Here is an 18,468-nt window from a genome sequence, read left to right as displayed (position 1 = left end):
CCTTTCAGTTGTGTCACAAAAAACCCCCAAAAGGAATCGAAACTGGTACAGCAAGATTCAGTCACACACCAAGACGTATGTGCCCTACCATATTGAAAACTACAGTCGATCGCACATCCACGCAATCATACACGCACACACAGTCGTGCTGTGACAAAAACACACACACACTGGAGCCTACGATACAATATCTTGAGAAGGCATTAAGGAAATCTCCTCAAATAAATATAAATAAATTAAATCATATAAAAAAAAAAAAAGAATGGGTTAAAAAACATAGAAATTCTGTTAAATACGGCGAAAATTTCAAATGAATACAATAAACAACAGTACTTGCTCGTAGACGGAGACCATATGGATGCAAAAGACGGGTACGTTTGTAAACAATGACAGACAGACAAGCGGGTAGACACATTCACAAATCATTAGTGAGCAGATAGGCCTGTTGGGGCTAAGTGGTGGTGGTGGACTTGCTCTGTGGGGTCAGGTTGGATCGGAGGATGGGCCCTGGGGGGGTATCGTAGGAGAGCTGGTACTCTCAAATCCCTCCCAGGAAGGAAGAGCATGCGTGTGTCTGAACATTATGGGTGGGGCCTTATTGGCAGTGCTGCTTTCACCCCTACACCACAGTTGCTCATTGATTCAGGAGTGCTCTGGCCGACCAGATAGCACCCAATACCGTGGATGGACATGACCAGATTTCCTCAAGATTACCCAATGCTGAAGATTACAGCCAAGGATAGGTATTCATGTGTCAGAACCGAGGCAATACTTCATTTGTTAGCACTGGCTCAGCCAGTAAGGAGAAACTAAACTTGCCTTGCATGTGTCAAGTGATCAGAAGGTGGGACACCAAAATCCACCTGTGCCGTAGTTACCCTCTTCAGTGCTGCATGCTAGGTAACAAGAGCTGTTACTATTCTGCGCAATTTTTAACACTCAGTGTACTGCAATTGCACTCCCATGAACCATACATAGACTGTATATTAGAAGTGGACGTAGTCATCCTGACGTCACCCATGGGTTTGTGGACTGTCGTTTTGAAGCCTCGAGTTCGGTGATTTCGCAACCAATGGACGGCTGTGACCATGTTTGGAATTTGGAGGAGTGACGCGCTGATGATACTTCTGGAGTTCTTTTTGCCAAGTGGGTGATATGGACTCAAAATTAGTAGGGACTCGTGAGCTTTTCACACTTTCTGCTCGTACTTATGGTCTACATGATAAGAAGTTTAAGCAGTGTGTCTGCTGACACGTAAGGTATCTGTACTGGACGAGCTAACACTCAACGTTGTGTTCAAGCAGTGAGACTGCTGAACGTCAGTATTGCCGAGATTACAGCATAGTGTATAGCTGTGTCCGAATTCTTAATTTGGTTCTATGCACTAATCTTATGGAGAGTACAACATGCAGTATTAGTAGTATGTAAACGTAGTATGGGAAAAGTTAGTATGAAACCTTTACAGATCTATGGACAGGGTTTGTCAAGGTTGTACTTTTGAAAACCGTTTTAATACGACATAGAATGCAACATAATACCTGTTTTACTGTCATATTAGACAGTATAATGGAAAACCACTAGGGGGCCGATGTGTGTAGAATTATGAATTATTATATTTTTGTCACTATCTCCAGGAAATACTTAATAATAATAAAGAACATAAAGAAAAGTGTCAGGAATTGAACGGCTTGTATTAACCAATTCTAAATTTCATGCTCAAAGTGACACTTTCTCTAGTCTATTCTGGTAAATTTGAACACTGTCTATGCTAACATGTCTACAAACCCGACATAGAGAAAGTGTTAGAGCCTTGAAGTCAAAACACAACTAAGGGTGATTTAGTGTCCACGCTCTGATGGCTAAGTGGCCAACAGAGCTATTTCACCGTACCGCTGTCTTCGTTTACAGCTAAACTTTAGTTTTAAGTCTGGATGCTGGCAGGCAACATTCTGTTCCATTGAGACGGCCAAACATTTGCCATCTTGAGGCAGGATCCCATCTACTTTGTTGTGGCAGTGTTAAACATGGACACAGCTTCACCTTTACACCTTGTGTCTGACGTACAGACCGAGTGGTGCAGTTAGGCTTTACATCTTGTGGAAATCTGGTGCTGAACCTACTGAATGCATTGCTTGGCTATTGTACATGTGAGATACTTTTAACACCTGTGGCAGAACCTGTGTGTAATAAATGTTTGAATGAATGCATCATATCTCACTGATGTTTCTTGCTTCGTGTTAGATGGTGTGTTACACTGCAGAAGGTGGAATCCTGGGGGCAAGACTTTCAATGTAGGTATGTGCATGAGCTGATATGTGCGTGTCAATTTCTCTGTGTCAGTGTATGTGTGTTAAAGCAGGGGAAAACCAAGAGCACAAGCAGTTCATATAAGACAAAGAAGTTTAAAATGAACCTTCAGGTCCGGAACTCTGAGTGTGCCAGTGACAACGAACACGTATCCAGTGAAATGATGAGATCCCTGCTAATTCCTTCATTCTGTACGTGTACACTGTATTAATGTATGTGAAGGCACACACAGTACTGTAAGCATATGAAAAACCTTGGAACTCCAATACTGGTGTATGTAAATGTCAATTAAAGGACTACATCTACAGAAATAGAAAAAAAAGCAGCTGGTTCAACTCAAACTGTACTGTGTTGAAACTCCAAACAAGGCAGTTTTGTTAGTTCCAGAAAAGTAAACATGTCGGAGAGGCAAGGTGGTCACCCAGCAGCAACAATGTGTGTGTATACGGATTCCTGTGCTGGGTGAGTGTGTGTGGGCCTGTCATGGAGGGGGTTAAAGGGAGCGTTGGGGAGGCTAAATTATGGATTGTGTGTGTTTGTGTGGTGGGGGGGCTATAGGATTCCGTCCATGAAGCTGGTGTCCAGCCGCTGGATGAGCACCCGGATGAAGGACATCTCCTTGCGGGTGTTCTCGAAGATCACCCTGGGGTCGTCGGACTGGCAGCGCAGACAGTTGGGGGCCATGACCATGGCCAGGTTGTTCACATCCATCTTGGTGATGGTCACATTGGCGGGCTGGGCAAACACCTGAACACACACAACACAAAGCAGAGAGGGTCGCCTCAAGTCAGATTCAAGACATTTCATAGAGCTTTGTTTTATTTAAAGTTTTCTGGGGTAATGTTTAAGTTACTACTTTAGCCATTTTTATTGTATAGCTATATGTGCATATTTGTTCGGCACAGTGTTGACTAGCATAAGTTTTGCAAATGACGTCATACCAGCACTGAAAAAAAACAAACAAACAAACATGATTTTGCATACAATAGCAGCTAACAAAACTACCAGTACACACACTGCCGAGAATATCGCCACCACTCAACCGCTGCTACGCAGGCAGACAGCTTGGTGAGTTTATTTTCTATGGGACCAAAGACTTTAAGCTGATTGTCTGCATACGCCGCTGCTTGTTTTTAAGTTTGAAAGATGTGTGTTTTACGGCACCTTACAGCCCATTGGTGTCTAAATGTAGAGGGTAAGCAAATTGTGAGAATTCATTCAATCACACAATACAGCAGTGGTCATTGTAGACACACCAGGCAGTGATCTGCACTGTACTGAGTGCACCTTTCTAGTTCTCTTGAAGAACACTTAGATGATGCTACTGGTGGCAACATCCACAACTGAAGCCACTGTTTAGGGGGTTGTTTCACCCAAATTGCAAAAAAACAACAAACAAACATATTTCTCACTATCTTCTGTATGCATAGATACATTTTATGGCTACTTTTTGTGCAGACAGGTTGGTCTTTATTTTTCTGAATGGAACTCAGCATTTTCTGCTGACAGAATTGAATCATTACATGTTTTAAAAATCCACAACGATGTTTCTTTATAGATTCAGTGTTCTCGTGCCTCTGGATAAAAGATAAGATAAGATAAGATAAGATAATCCTTTATTAGTCCCGCAGCGGGGAAATTTTAGTAGAAGAAGACAAGCTAAAAATAAAAAATAAAAATAAAATAAAACAGATTATAAATAAGCAATAAAAAAAACAGGAAAAAACAACAATTGAAATATTTATTTACAATGGAAAAAACAATTGAATCATTACATGTTTTAAAAATCCACAACGATGTTTCTTTATAGATTCAGTGTTCTCGTGCCACAGTAACAACAGTTTGAATAGGAGATATTTCTACTTTTGTAGAAAGTAGTTACTGCTGTTGACAAACTAAATTCCATTCACTTCTGTGGAAGTGAAGGCAAAAGGTTAAACCAAAACTGACACCACATGAGGGAAGTGAGAAAATTGTGTTTTCACAATTAGGCTCAACCCACTTGACACATGAAGGAAACATGATTTCTAATTTAGTCTCAGATGAGAAGTGAAAGGATTCTTTTTTTTTTCATTTCTGGTTGTCTCTTTTGTGTGGGGTGGGGTGTCCAGTTATCGAACTGTTTCAGTAAAGGTATGTTTGGGGGGCGTGTTTGTTTGATTGACAGGAGTCCTGTTCCACCTCAGCTCCAGTGTTCTCCCTTTTAGTAATCTTATGAAAAGTAAGTATGTGTCAAAAGTCTTTACTTAAGGTGATATTAATATTGTTACGATGTCACTAACACAATATCTTAGTAAGTAATGTTTTTAGTGCAAGGCTGTGTCTTTGCTGTAGGATTACATTTAGTATAAGTTGTGGTAAACTCTGTGTGTGTGTGTGTGTGTTACCTGTAGGAAGCGGATGAGGTAGCAGAGCACCAGTTTGTTGATGTGCGGCAGGCCCAGCACCACGTTGACAGCTGCCTCCGGGTTGTCATAGTGACTGATGCACTCCTCGTAGAACTCATGGGGGATCAGCGGCTCCTCCAGCTCCCTGTACCAGAGCTTCAGCAGAGACGCTGGGGACACGAGGACACACAGGGCAGCATGAGAGCATGTTAAAAACACTTAACTCTGCTCCACCAGTGTGACACTACACATGCACCGTGTTGTTTGGGCTTCAGAGAGTTGGTGTGAGGACATAGTGAGGGGATCTGCTCAAGTTATTCACCTCATGTCCATGACAGCAACTTTCCTGTACGTGACAGCAGTGTGGAACCAGAACCAGGTCCACAGAAGACCAGCATTGATCTCAGTGTTTTAATGTGTGTTCAGAATCACTCTCCATCAGTGTGTGTGTGTATGTGTGTGTGTGTGTTTACCTGGGATGTGTGGGTCTTCCAGCCCTGTGGGGATTTTCCATTGATCCACTTGCAGCTTGAGGGCATTGACTTCATCTATGTCCCCCGGTACCCTGGAGGTCAAAGGTCACAAGCTTGTTACACTTCCGGTCTCCTCTCTATTTATTTATACCTCTGATCTCAATAGTTGGAATCGACTCAACTGTAAACACTGATATCTGATTTGCATTTAAAGATCAACCTAGTCTTCTATTTTCTGTTCTACTCACAGTCTCTTCTCCACTCACCTGAAGATGCCTTCCATCTGGTCTCCGTTGAGACCCAGAACCTCTTCGGAGAGGCGGGTCTGCACCCAGGGCAGCTGGTTGTCAGGGTAGCGCTCCTTCTGGAGTGCCATCACCTCATCCAGGGAGGAGCCAAACATGGATGGACTGAAGATGGCGTTCCTGGCATGCTTGATCTCCTCCGCACAGGGCTTCTGCAGACCCTGAAGAAAGAGAGAGAGAGATGTTCATGTTAATGCAGCGGGGCGGGTGAAGGGCAGCGTGGGTACTTGAAGGATGTGGGTCAGAAAGCTGCCGGAGGAGAGGACAGTCAGATATTTAGATGTCCGTGCGAAACGTTCATCCATCCACAGGACTCACTGTGCTGTTAGAGGTGAGCAGGTTAACAGGAGTCAAACACTGTGGAGTCCTAAAAGCGACAAACGATCTCCGTCAGCGGCCTGCTGACATTCTGGCACTAACATGTACACGCTCCACAGGCTGTGAGCCAAGCTGCTGCCTGCTGAAGACACTGTGAATGCACCTCGGCTGCATTTTAGGTTTTTGGTTTTAATCAGGTGAAAATATGGCTTTTTAAAGGCCTCACCACGATAAATCAAATCATTACATTTCTAGACATAAAAGCTTTCATTCTGGACAGATCAAGTCCTCACACACTAGCCGGAGCTCTAGTTCAAAGTCATGTGATTACGATGCCATCTTCTGGTGTACTGGAGTATCACAACACCTAAAAAAAGAAAAGAAATGTCTGCCTTCTCTGCAATATCATGCAATATCAAAAAACTAAACGGGAATGTCTCTTTCCAGAAATTTTGATCCTGTTACTCAAGATCATCCACAGACCGGGATGTGAAAAGTTCCATGTGGAAACAATTTTCTTTCTGCCACAGTTCCTACATGAAACTCCAACAATGTTTGTTGGTGATGTTGGAAAGAAAAAAGATAAATGTATATGAAGATGCTGCTCACTTGACCAAAAATATGGTAGCAAAGAACCAATATAATAATTTCTCACTACCTAGAGAACCGTAGCTATTTAACAAAGATAGCCTAACTTCTTACCCTTTACATTCAATAGCAGGCAAAAACACATTTGTCTACGGTGCATCAGTACAGTGGAAATATCTGCCTACGGATCACAGAGCTGAGTATAAAGTGGCCTCATAGATAAGATTACAAAGTATCATGTAGCATATTCAATTTAATATTTAACTTTTTATGACCGAGAAACCCAGAGCTTGCTGTTTATATGCTTATATACCCTTGTCTTGTTGCGTGTTGTTTTATCTTGTGGTGAGTTCAGTGTTATCCTGGAGGACCACGATGGAAACAAGCCTTCTGACTTTATCATGTTTTCATCCTCTGTGATTGTTAGTGTATGTAATAACTGCAGTGCAGTGTTAAATGTGTGTTTTTAATCTTCAAATAACATCAATCAAGCAACACACACACACACACACACACACACACACACACACACACACACACACACACACACACACACACACACACACACACACACACACACACACACACACACACACACACAGAGAGAAAAATACACGGTATATACAGGTGGGACTCTCTTCAATTAGCAGCTACTTGAAAAGCCCCAATTTGCATAATGACACCATGTCCTTGTATTTCATGTCCAGCTACAAAAGCAATCTTTACAAAGGTCGCTAATGAGTTGTAGACCATGAGACACAGCTCGTGTTTTTTAAGAGAGAGCTGGAACAAGATCAGGGTTGTGATTTTAAACAATATAGACAGTTTACCTGAGTAGTAAATAATATTCCGTTATCATCCTCGCTGCATGCCGGAGACGAGGGGCAGTCTAACTAATCACGCTTCTGTGTACATACATTATATTACCGCTTCCTGTCAGTATTAAATGTAAAGCTGCATGTCGGGACAAAGTGTCACAACCCCAAAAACTACAGGATCATGGACATGTGAGCACATTTTCCTTCTTTCAGTCTGGTTCAAACTAGCCCCCAACCAGAAAATAACTGATACTACTAACACGTAATGTGTGTGTATCAAAGCCTTATAGATGTTGTTCCTCTGTGCCATAGAGCTTGATTTTAAACACATCAGTGAGCCTCACTGTGTCACTGAGAGACATGTTCCTTCATCACCATGAACACACACTGTAGTTTATTTTGACTCCATTCCATACACACCGTCTTGCTGCCACAAATGCTCACTAGAGCACCAAATGTAGATTAATCCGCTGCTGAACAAATAGTGCCCAACAAATGCACTATTTCCTCCTGTTTGAGTAACATTTGATAAAAAAAAAAAAAAAAAAAAAGCAAACAGCTCTTTAAGGAATGTACTGTGTCTTTAAGAAAAATAAACAATATATTCCTGAGCTGTTTTTTAAAGATTTATATTTTCATAGAGAACCAGTGGTCCTAAAACCACAGACAGGGTCAGAAAGTATTCAGACACGGATTAAACGTTGATTGGTTGGTTTTGCTCTTTTCATTGGATTAATTGACTATAAGAAAATATAGAATAACTCCAGACTCATGCTTTAATGAAAATGAGTTGCTGCCGCTTACCTTCTTGGCACCAGTCAGAGCAGCTTTTGTCAGTTTCCTGTAGCAGTATTTAGCATAGCTGCTAATGGCCACTCCTGAAGAAAACAGAGAAAACAAGACACATTTACACCATAAAAAGATTTCCTGTTTTGTCATTTTTTGCATGCCTGTACACTAGTTCAACAGAAACAATTTCCTTCAGTGCAAGAAGTTGGAATTTGGTAATAAGCACAGGGTCAGAGGTGAAGCTGCCTGCAGAGAAGAGCCTGTGAGTCATGTTTAGATATTTTGCTCTCATTTTAAATCTTTAAAGCAATGATGTAAAGAATGAAGCTGATGTTGTCAATACTTCAATATTTCAACCATCATTTTTTTTTTTTTTAATCTTTTTGTTTCTGATCTGTCTACAATCAGCATGATGAAGCTCACAGTTGGGGTTAGACCGTGTTAACCGCACAGTAACAACCGCTCCTGAGTTCATTAAGCTCATCACCTTTATTTTTTATTTGAAACAAGCTACTCACAGGACAAAGATAAGCTAAAAAGCATGTGTCTTACATTAGCACTGTGGGAGAGGTCTACAGTAGTCAGTTGTTCACTCTGTTCCCCTGTAGGGGGCAGCAGAGCACCAGAGCCAGAGCACAAACAGGAAGACCTCAGAAATGCACTGTGCAGTAGATGATTTAAGACTAGAAATGCTGACGTGTCTCACTGCATCTCCTGCTCACTGACAATGGTTATAGGATGTTATTTAGTCACTGACATGAAGCATGCTGGCCTTCATCTCAATACAGAGCTTTCTATGGGAACTGATATTCTACAAGGGATTTGTTGGATTGCATATGTGTATCAGTTACCTTCTTGTCTGATATTTCATCCTGGAGTTCCCAACAGACCTCAGTGCAGCTTAAATCAATTCCCCCCCATTTTCAAAAGGCAGAATCCGTGTTACTGCAATGATGAGCTTGTGGCGTGGCAATTGTGATGCAGGAGAATTGACAGTATTCAGCTGTTCTGGTGAAGCTGTATCTTTGGTTGAAAAGAGACCCATTGAGATGAAGGGACACTGAGAATTGTCATTGAAAGAAATGATAATCTCTAGCTGTGAACAAGCAGCAACTTTAGTCACATAAGGAGGGGTCCAAATAGAGCAGCTGAAAATGCCGAATCTGTCCACACATCTTCCGCAAACCAATAAAAGGCCCACCAGCGTAATCTTTACTGGAACACACTGTACAAGACACCTACTGAAATCCTATCTGATCTGTTTAGTCACCTACAGAGTCACGGCCTGATTCATTATTAAGAACATTTGTACCATGAAAGAAGAATTGAAGAAGAAGCCGACCTCCAGAACACGTACTAAATTCACCTCGTTGTGTCAACTGATCGTTCCAAAGGCAAGAATGAACTTTGAACTTTAGCCAACATGGACGAGAAGTCCTTGTGTTCAGAAATTTGAGTATCTACACTTATTCTTCATCAACAGCCAGACAAACTCTGTCTGTTGATGAAGAGCATGTGATATGAGTTGATATTGTTGACTTTAAAGGTTCTCATTTTCCAAGTCAAATATGTTTTGAGAGAATGAATTTAATTATGTTTACTTTTAATCAACATAAAGAAGGCCACTCAAAGCACTTGCTAAAAGTTTGGGAAAGATGGTGGTTTACATTTACTACATTACCCATTATTTAATCAGTTTATTCATGTTGCAATTGCTGTACACCTGTCTACCCCAAATAATTATATTTGTAATAAATATTTTATGTATATTTTGTCCCTTTATTTTAACATTTGCACTATTGTATGTCTTAGATTGTAGATTGTTTTTACTTGTGATTTTCTTTTTAAACATATTTAATGAGCTCTGTTGGAGGGACTCTAAGGCTTTTATTGGCAATGACAATAAGCTTCTCTGTAATTGTTTTGCCCATGACAATAAAGTAACTTATTGTCTAGCTGTTGGCAAATTTGACTGTTTTGTTCACTCTCATAGCTCGAATAGTGTCGTTTTCAGCTGCAGCGGGTTTCAGTAAAAAGCTCTCATAAAGCCACTGTTCTCAACCTGCTCAGCAGCAAACAGACACAGTTTGCTGCATTTAGCAGCGAAAAAGAGACCAATATTTCTCTAAGAGACCACAATCAGAGCAATAAGGAGAGTAAACATTGTAAACATTGGACTCCAAATGAAGTAAAGGCCCCTAAAGTGGCCTACAAAACTCTGTTATTGCAGGTTTTAATACTAAATTAGTGACAGTGACAGCACCTGACGCAATGTGTTTATATTATATAATAAATAACCATTACATAAATTTATTTAACCAAAACCACCATTATTTCCCCAACCTCAATCAAAGTTAAGCAGTTTAAACTAACTTGTGTCACAGTCCTGAGCTTTGTACGCTGACCCTCCCTCCACATTTCTGTGCGGTATGATCAAGGCAGCATTAGATTTTCTCCAAAAGTTTGACACATTAATGACTAAATTGCTGGTCAATTGGAGGGGTTTTGGTTTGGAGCCACAAAGGCATCGGACAGACAGACAGTTGCACTGATATCACCGCCCCCATCCAACACTTTGAAAACATGTGTGTTGCTCCCTCACCCTTGGTGTCGTTGAGGGGGTCCATGTGTCGGCAGATGTAGCCCTCCAGGTAGGTGTGGAAGCGGGGCGTGGGGGGGAAGAAGGCCAGGCAGATGGCCATCAGCTCCCAGCCTCGCTCCAGGCTGTCGTACCGGAAGTTCTCCGTGGTCTGGCGACACAGCTGGATGTAGAGCTCATCGCGCAGACCCTGGTGGCTCCAGCCGCGCACCACCACCTGAAGGGCACAGAGACGGGTTAAAGGGCTGATGATTCAACTTTGTGGTAATTTTGGAGGCTGTGGTTTGTGCTGCATTGTGTTATACTGAGAGGTGATTCTAATATTGAGTTGGTGGAGACCAAACCAGAGCTAAAAGACAGAAAACATTGTACTTACATGTATCAGGGGGGGACAAACATAACTATAAATTAATGAGAATGTTGCTCTGTGCTGGATGGGTCAATAGGCAACTGTTTGCTAAAACGACAATAAATAATATCAAGTGATAATATGTTAATGTTGTGTTCTGCAGCACAAAGCGGCCACAAAACTAATTTAATGCAAGCTTGCTTATGTCTCTATCTATATGCATCAACATCTGCTGCAGCCATAGGCCTCTCAAACACCACAGCTACAATATGTCATCTCAATATTCATGATGGGTTTTGCGTCGACCACTAATGGACGCTGGTCTACATGTGCACATTTTCAAAAGGTCACAATTCCCAACCTAATATCTATTTTAGATCACTAAGAAAATATCTCTTTTAACTGTATTCATACCAGTTTCTTGCCAAAATCAAAATTTAACGAGACTACATTTGAACACATCATGATCGCATTAGAATTTTGCATTGCCCAATACTCTTTTCGACTGAATGGAGCTTGAACGCATCAAAATGTAACTCAATGGAACCTCCGATGACAGCTGTTATCTCCATTATTAAGCAAAGCAGGACTGTGCTCTCCACCGGCTGCTAACAGCTAAGGTTAACTAGCTCTACTCCCGACGATTTCAACTGGGATATGGTGTTTTGATAGGCTGCATCAGAGGCATTTCTGATACTGGTATTTGTTTTGGAACACTAGTTTTATAAATGAGGCCCCGGGTGTTGTGAAAGCTTCCTCTCAAAGTCACACTGTGAACAAGGACACACAGCTTGTGAAGCCTCCTGCACACTTCAGCAGTACTGCAGAGAGGATAGTATAATGATCTTGGTTCAGTTTCTCTTCAGCAGACACTGCAGAACACGTGTGTGAATCCCATACCAGTTATTTCCCAATGAAGAATGAAGCTAGCATCTAGACTAGAGTCCTAACGCAGCTATGGCTGAAGATGAAATGTTCAGACCAAGGACATTAGTGCAAAGTCAAACCACTACAAAGAGACACCAAGGTGAGAAATGTGAGTTAGTGAGATGATTGAGTGGGAAACCAGAGCAGTGGTTCAGGCTTTTTCCACAGACCTCCAGAGCCACGGCGAGGGAGTCGACCTTGGCGCGGCGGTCTCCCATGAAGGTCTGAATGAGTTTAAAGATGTCCACTGCCTCCCTCTTCACGGTGCGGTCGGAGGTCACAATCATGGGCTTCTTGATGGGCTCACTGCTCCAGGCCAGCATGTTGGCGATGGACACCTTTCGCCTGAACAGACCCTGAGAAAACAACCCAGTTATGGAGCAGTACAGAGGGTTAGAGGAGTGGCAGAGACACGGTAAAGAGGTTAATGCTAATAAATCAAATCCATCGGGTGAACTGCTCCTTTAACCCTGAGAAGTAGAAGGCTATATTATGTGGAATGCTTTGAAAGTGATGCAGGAAGTGGCTTTATGCATCTTGGGCAGATTGACAGATTGAAGTCTGTCTTGTGATGTGGTTTGAGACACATTCTAGCCAGATGTTAAAAAGGTATTTATTATGCACCCTTATTTCCAATAAGCATTCATGACCTTTACTCCCCCCTAAGCGTCACTACATCAGTAACTAAGCAGTCCACTCACTGTCTGATTCCCTTATAGACCCTTTTATACAGAAGACATTTTGACTTGCCAAAGCAGGAAAGGCACAGGGGGAATTAGTAACATTAATGACGGCTGTATTCCATTTAGGTGAGCGTACTGACATGGCTCGCTAGGACACTTAAAGGAACGGAGTAATCGTATATGTGATTATTTATGCTTTGACAATTCAAAAATATCATCTGTGAAAAGGGTCTATGATTGTCTGTCTCCTCTGTCCTCGTGGTGACGACAGCTACAGTCACAATAGAGTGACACTGAAATTAGCTGCTGGCTAAATAAAGCTACAAGGAAAAAACGCTCTCGCCATTTTTTACACTTACTATCAAATACAAGAGGAACTGAGCTGATGTGGTGTTTATCTGATCCCCGATCAGTTCGACAACTGAATGATCTGTTTTGACGTGGTTTGAACCGTGAAGATAAAACTCTCAAGAATACACATCTTCAATGGGTCTGTCATAGCTTATGGATAAGCTAACCCTAGCTAAACTGTTATTGTTGGAACTACACTGCTGATGGCGTTTTTGTCAGTTAGCAGTCAGTAACAATTCAGGTGCATTACCACCTCCTTCTGGAGGCAGATTTGTTGTCTGGTCATCACATGTATGTATGTTATGTAAGTGCAAACAGTGTCTTCAATCCTATCTTGATTTTATGGGGCCAAACATTAAAATAACAGACCATAGAAGCTGTCAGATGATGTACACCACTTGTATGTGTTCTATACTGTTGACCCTAAAAAAAGACAAAAAACTATTCAATGTTAGTTAAATTGGTTGAAATTAAAAAACGTGGTTCTGTATGAATTTCGATTTGGATGGGCAGAATGTTAATTCGAACCCCGAAAGACCAGATCAGCTTCTGTATTTTGACAAAAAGACTTGACTTCACGTTTCTATGGCTTTCCACCAGAAATAACATGGACCTTGTGTTTAGAGGTTTTTATCAAGCTACTGTTTCCTTCAGACCCAACTCATGTATTATGTCTTGAGCAGCTAAACCTGATTAGTGATCAGCTGATAACTGAACCAACCAGTGTAACCCAGAGAGACCTCAACAGTAATGCTTTAATCTGTCCAGTATGTGACATATGAGCCGAAATGTTAAGCAAGTACACTTACACTGATGAGAATAAACTATTTCAAGATATAAGACATCATTTTGGGTACAATTTTGAAAATAGTTAAAGCCGGAAATACCAACAAAAGCCCACCACAAGTCTGACACACATCATCTTGACTACCTGCGTGTGTTTGTTGAAGTGCTTGGACGCCCAGTTCTCGATGTCCGTCTCCGAGGAGGGCTTTCTCAGGGTGAATTCTGGGAAAATGCCGCAGCTGGCGCTCGGCATCATGTTCCTGGCATTTCGGCTGGCCTCAAACTGGGCGCAGGCTCCGAGGTCCTCCGACTGACGGGTGAGGAAACGGAGGAGAGAGGAGGAAACAGAAAATGTCATTCATCTCTGCTGCTGCACAACATTTAGAGCGGCTTGAGAGCTGAAGGTTTCTGTAGCGCTCAGAGGGAGCTGACTGGGATTAATACTGACGTGTTAATACGTCAATATGCACAAGGTTATTGCAGCGTAACAAAGAGTCCTTTTATTCCTCAGCGCACTGATTGAAACAACAATCAAAAGTAACGGCCGTGGATCAACAACAAAGTTACCTAAGAGAAGTCATACAAAGGCAGCCGTGAACATCACCGCTACAAGAGCCCATTCATACTGTATGGAAGAGAATACATTACATTACAGTCATTTAGCAGATGCTTTTATCCAAAGCGACTTACAATCAGTAGTATATTACATATCATTTACCCATTCACACACTGATGACAGGCTACCATGCAAGGTGCCACCATCAGACTCTAACTAACATTCATGCAACATCCAGTCCACACCGATGGCAAGCCTTCGGGAGCAACTTGGGGTTAAGTGTCTTGCCCAAGGACACATCGACTGCCGAAGCCGGGTATTGAACCACCAACCCTCTAATTGGAGAACTACCTTGCTCTCCACTACGCCACAGCCGCCCCTAGTAGGAAGTACTATATGTAGTATAATGTTGCCATGGATACATGTTTAGGAGGATGCACTGCGTTGTATTTTGGTGAAACTGTACACGTACACAAGTTTTTCTACAAGATAAATTCAACCCTATTTAGACTTCATAACAATATGATCATTAGATTGCGACATAGTTAGTGTACAGATGAAAATGTTTTCCTGATAGAGCGTTGTGTTTATTCAACTATTCTGAGTACATACAGTGGACACTTTGGCCCCTAAAGGCCTTTATGAGGAGTGTAGTCACATCACTATCTGTTGGTGTGGTTGCAGAGTGAAAAAACGTGGTAACGCTGTTCTCCTAGCTTAGTTTCAGGTGATCATACACCAATGAAAACTTAAATATGAATATTATATTCCATTACAGCTAATAGATCCCCAAAAAGATTTACCTTTAATACTCATGTGTGTCATGTCTCTTAAAGTATTATTGCCGTTTGTTTTTGTATATTTTGTTGTTATAATTTTCTTATTTGATTTTTCTTTTTCCCAATAATAATGCATGATAATAATAAATACAAATACAAACTATTGAGGGTACATCATGATTTATAATGATGATTTTTAATTTCCTCTGTATATTGTGGTTTCTTCATGTACCTTTTGTATATAAATGTCCTTGATTTTTACATTTATTTTCATGATTATTGTATTTTTTTTACTAAGTATTGACTAAATTTGCAACAGTCGTGGTGTACCATGTTTTGGCTATTCAGGCGGAGGGGACAAGTTGTGAGTATATATACTGGTATTTACCTTTGTATACCATAATCTTCTTTATGTACCTTTTTTCTATAGGTAGTCTTTATGTTTTTCAGTGTATATGCTTAATTCATAATGTATTTACCTATCATTTGATGTTGACTACTTGCGACAGCTGTGGCATGTCTAATGTGCTTGTATATGCAATGTGGGAATTTAAGATGGCGTCTCTTTGTAGTCTGACAAAGGGAATAAAAATCCTTCTAACGGGAGCTACTTTTGAGTTTCAAATCGTGTTTATTCATAACAATAATAATGTTTGGATGGTCTACCTGCCTGTACTCTTGTTGGTTTCTCAGGATTTTCTCAAAAGTACCAAGCTCCTGTAATGGTGGCTGCAATTTTACATGACTAATATTCTGGTACCAATCCGTTTTTCTCTGTTGTTGAATAAAACTCTTCTTTGTTCTCTTCCTTCAAAGGTGGATTCTGCTCAGCAGATTCCTCGCTTCACACCCTCATCACTAACCTCGAAACGTTGCATTGCTGAATTTAAAAAGAAAGGCAAAGCAAGAGAAATAAAATGGTGGGAGTAGACAGACACAGAGAGGAGCGACAGCCGATTTTCCTCTTGGCTAAGTGCTTCCCAGCCCTCTTATGTCCTCGGGGGCCTCTGAGGACTCACATAAAAGCACATGTCATCATAGCAACCGGTGCTTATGTGTTCATTTCATGTCTGTCTCTTCACATCACACTTAAACAACTTCCAACATCCGTCTGTTTCTACATAAACACAGATTGGTTGTGTCTTAGGCGAATTCACAGTACTCTCAGACTGGAAGTCATCATCACACCACACATTTCTGGAACACAGTGACACATTGGCGGAATCAATCAGCGCTATGACTTACAATTTAACATGAACTGCTTCTTCAGAGTCAACCCCTTCAAATCTGATGAAGACATATTCCAGTGTTCATTGTGCCTTCTGATTTTCCTGCATTATATTACCTACTCATTAGCTTGCTAAATAGTTAGCCCCGGTGGCTTCTAGACAGCGGCAAAAGCTGCCATGTTGCCATAGCATATTAGCTACCACTTAACCACTAAAACGACAAGCATATCCTGTATCTGATTTCCCAGGTTAGATCAAGGAGGTCAGGAGCAGGCAGCAACCTCCAGTTTTGCTGAGTGAAGCCAATGCCGAAGTGTCTTAAAACTTGCATTCTCTCTACTGACCTGCAGGGGGCGACTCCTCCAGTTGCAAAATAAGTCTGATTGTATAGAAGTCTATGAGAGAACGACCCTACGTGTCTCTAGATTTATTACTGCAGTAAACATTGTCAACATGAGTTTATGGTCTCAATCTCTAGTTGCATGATGTTCATTTAGTAAATTATGTTCTGATTTAAAGTAAAATAGTCCATAAAAGCAGGGACACCTTGTGATTGAAAGGTCTCTACTCGAGCCGTATACGGCGTCTATCCTCGGCCGTCAAATATGTTCTCTTCCGTTCACTGGTTGCAAAAAAACCAAGATGGCGCCCAAATCCCCAAACTCAAGGCTTCAAAACGGCATACCACAAACCAATGGGTTACGTCACAATGACCACGTCCAGTTCTTATATAGTCTATGGTCACAAGTGTAATTTGAAGGCAGCATTACTATATTCATAGAAATAGATAGGGAGTAGAAAGGACATTCCCATTCAAATCAACGTAGCAGGATGGTCAGAACGGTGGCTATTTTTACGTGTACCATTGCCATTGGGACCATTGTAGCGGGCTAACTTCCGGGTCAACTTACCGACGTATGGCAAGTGGTGGACTCACTGAGGTGAGGTTTTGCAATAATGAGTGCCAACTTTGATCGGCTTGTTTTCCATATGCATTGTAGCATATAAAGCATTGTGGTATTAGCAAGCTAGCAAGCTAACTAGCAGACAGCTGGCTAGTTGACTAGCTTGCTAATTCCACCATGCTTTAATGCTACACTGGTTACAGAAAATGAGCTGGTGCTCAGTGGTAGTGCTGGGTCTAGCTGTCCCTCTGCTCACTTCCCGTTGCCCCGGAAAAGGACATGCTACCTAGCTAACTAGCCAGTCGTCAGTCTCTCTTTGTAGCGAGATGTGACAACACTTTATGGCTCCCCTGGTAACGTCTGCAGTCACCATACCAACTAAAAACAATTGCCATTCTCTTTTGTACCAGACAAATGGAAAACAGTTCAGTATCCGTTCCACTCCTATTCTATTTCTGACTGTCAGATGAGCTTCAGTCAGTAGACTTATTTTGCCCGGTTGCCATGGGAATATTGATGTTCAGATTTCCATTTTCACTGAGCACTTAAAGTCTGAGCATCTACATTTCCTCTTGCTGATAGAGCTCGTGTGATATAAAGCGATCGTGAGGCATTTCCGGTGCTGGATGTATTATGTCATGATGTGTATACACTGTCCAGGGACGATCTGCATAAAATAACATTTTCTTTGTTCACTGGATGACTGTGTATCATTAGAACATTGTTAAAACAGGTGCAACATCATTTGCGCATCCTTTGTTTTACTGTTTTAGGTGTGCATATATATGTGTGTGTGTGTTCCCTGAGCATAGTGCAACTGTGGGTGCAGTGAATGTGTCTCACTGGACCAGGCGGCAGTGTGACTGTTACATAAGCCAATCTAAGAGTCAGCAGCATTACATGAAACATCCATGACTTTCCACCAAGGTGGGGACGTAACACGGGACAATATCAGACCTGACTGGGTGTGTTTCAGTGTTTCGGTGTGAGCTATGACTGTAGACCCAGGTAAGGCTTCAGTGCTGTGGCTATATAGCAAATCAACTGCTCTCATTTATAATTCAGATTATACTGTAACCATAACAGCTATTCAGGAAAAAATCATCAGGGGACTTCCCACCTGGCTCAATACCCACATGTCTTCAAGAATTTACATCTGACCTACACTATGTTAATCAATAACATACTGGATCTCCAAAAATCCTTTACTTTTCATAAGAAAGTCACGTTGCTAACCTGAGACAACAACTAAATAGCCAGAGAGCTGAGATCACTTCATAATGAGTATTGATATCCTAAAATGATAACTTCATCAAAAG

At 41.5% G+C, this 18,468-nt stretch overlaps 1 protein-coding gene across 1 annotated transcript in view; it reads right to left on the bottom strand.

The window, feature by feature from the left end:
- Window positions 1-2,859: 2,859 nt before the first annotated feature.
- Window positions 2,860-18,468, bottom strand: part of arhgap39 (Rho GTPase activating protein 39) — a 28,154-nt gene continuing 12,545 nt past the window's right edge. The window contains 8 exon segments of the mRNA XM_054596358.1: window positions 2,860-3,054; window positions 4,695-4,864; window positions 5,168-5,259; window positions 5,434-5,633; window positions 8,001-8,074; window positions 10,588-10,801; window positions 12,031-12,216; window positions 13,826-13,990. Of these exon segments, the coding sequence (XP_054452333.1) occupies window positions 2,860-3,054; window positions 4,695-4,864; window positions 5,168-5,259; window positions 5,434-5,633; window positions 8,001-8,074; window positions 10,588-10,801; window positions 12,031-12,216; window positions 13,826-13,990 (1,296 nt within the window).

The sequence above is a fragment of the Anoplopoma fimbria genome, chromosome 3 (genome assembly GCF_027596085.1).
Source record: "Anoplopoma fimbria isolate UVic2021 breed Golden Eagle Sablefish chromosome 3, Afim_UVic_2022, whole genome shotgun sequence".
Taxonomy (NCBI): domain Eukaryota; kingdom Metazoa; phylum Chordata; class Actinopteri; order Perciformes; family Anoplopomatidae; genus Anoplopoma; species Anoplopoma fimbria.
This window is presented reverse-complemented; position numbering and strand designations above follow the sequence as displayed.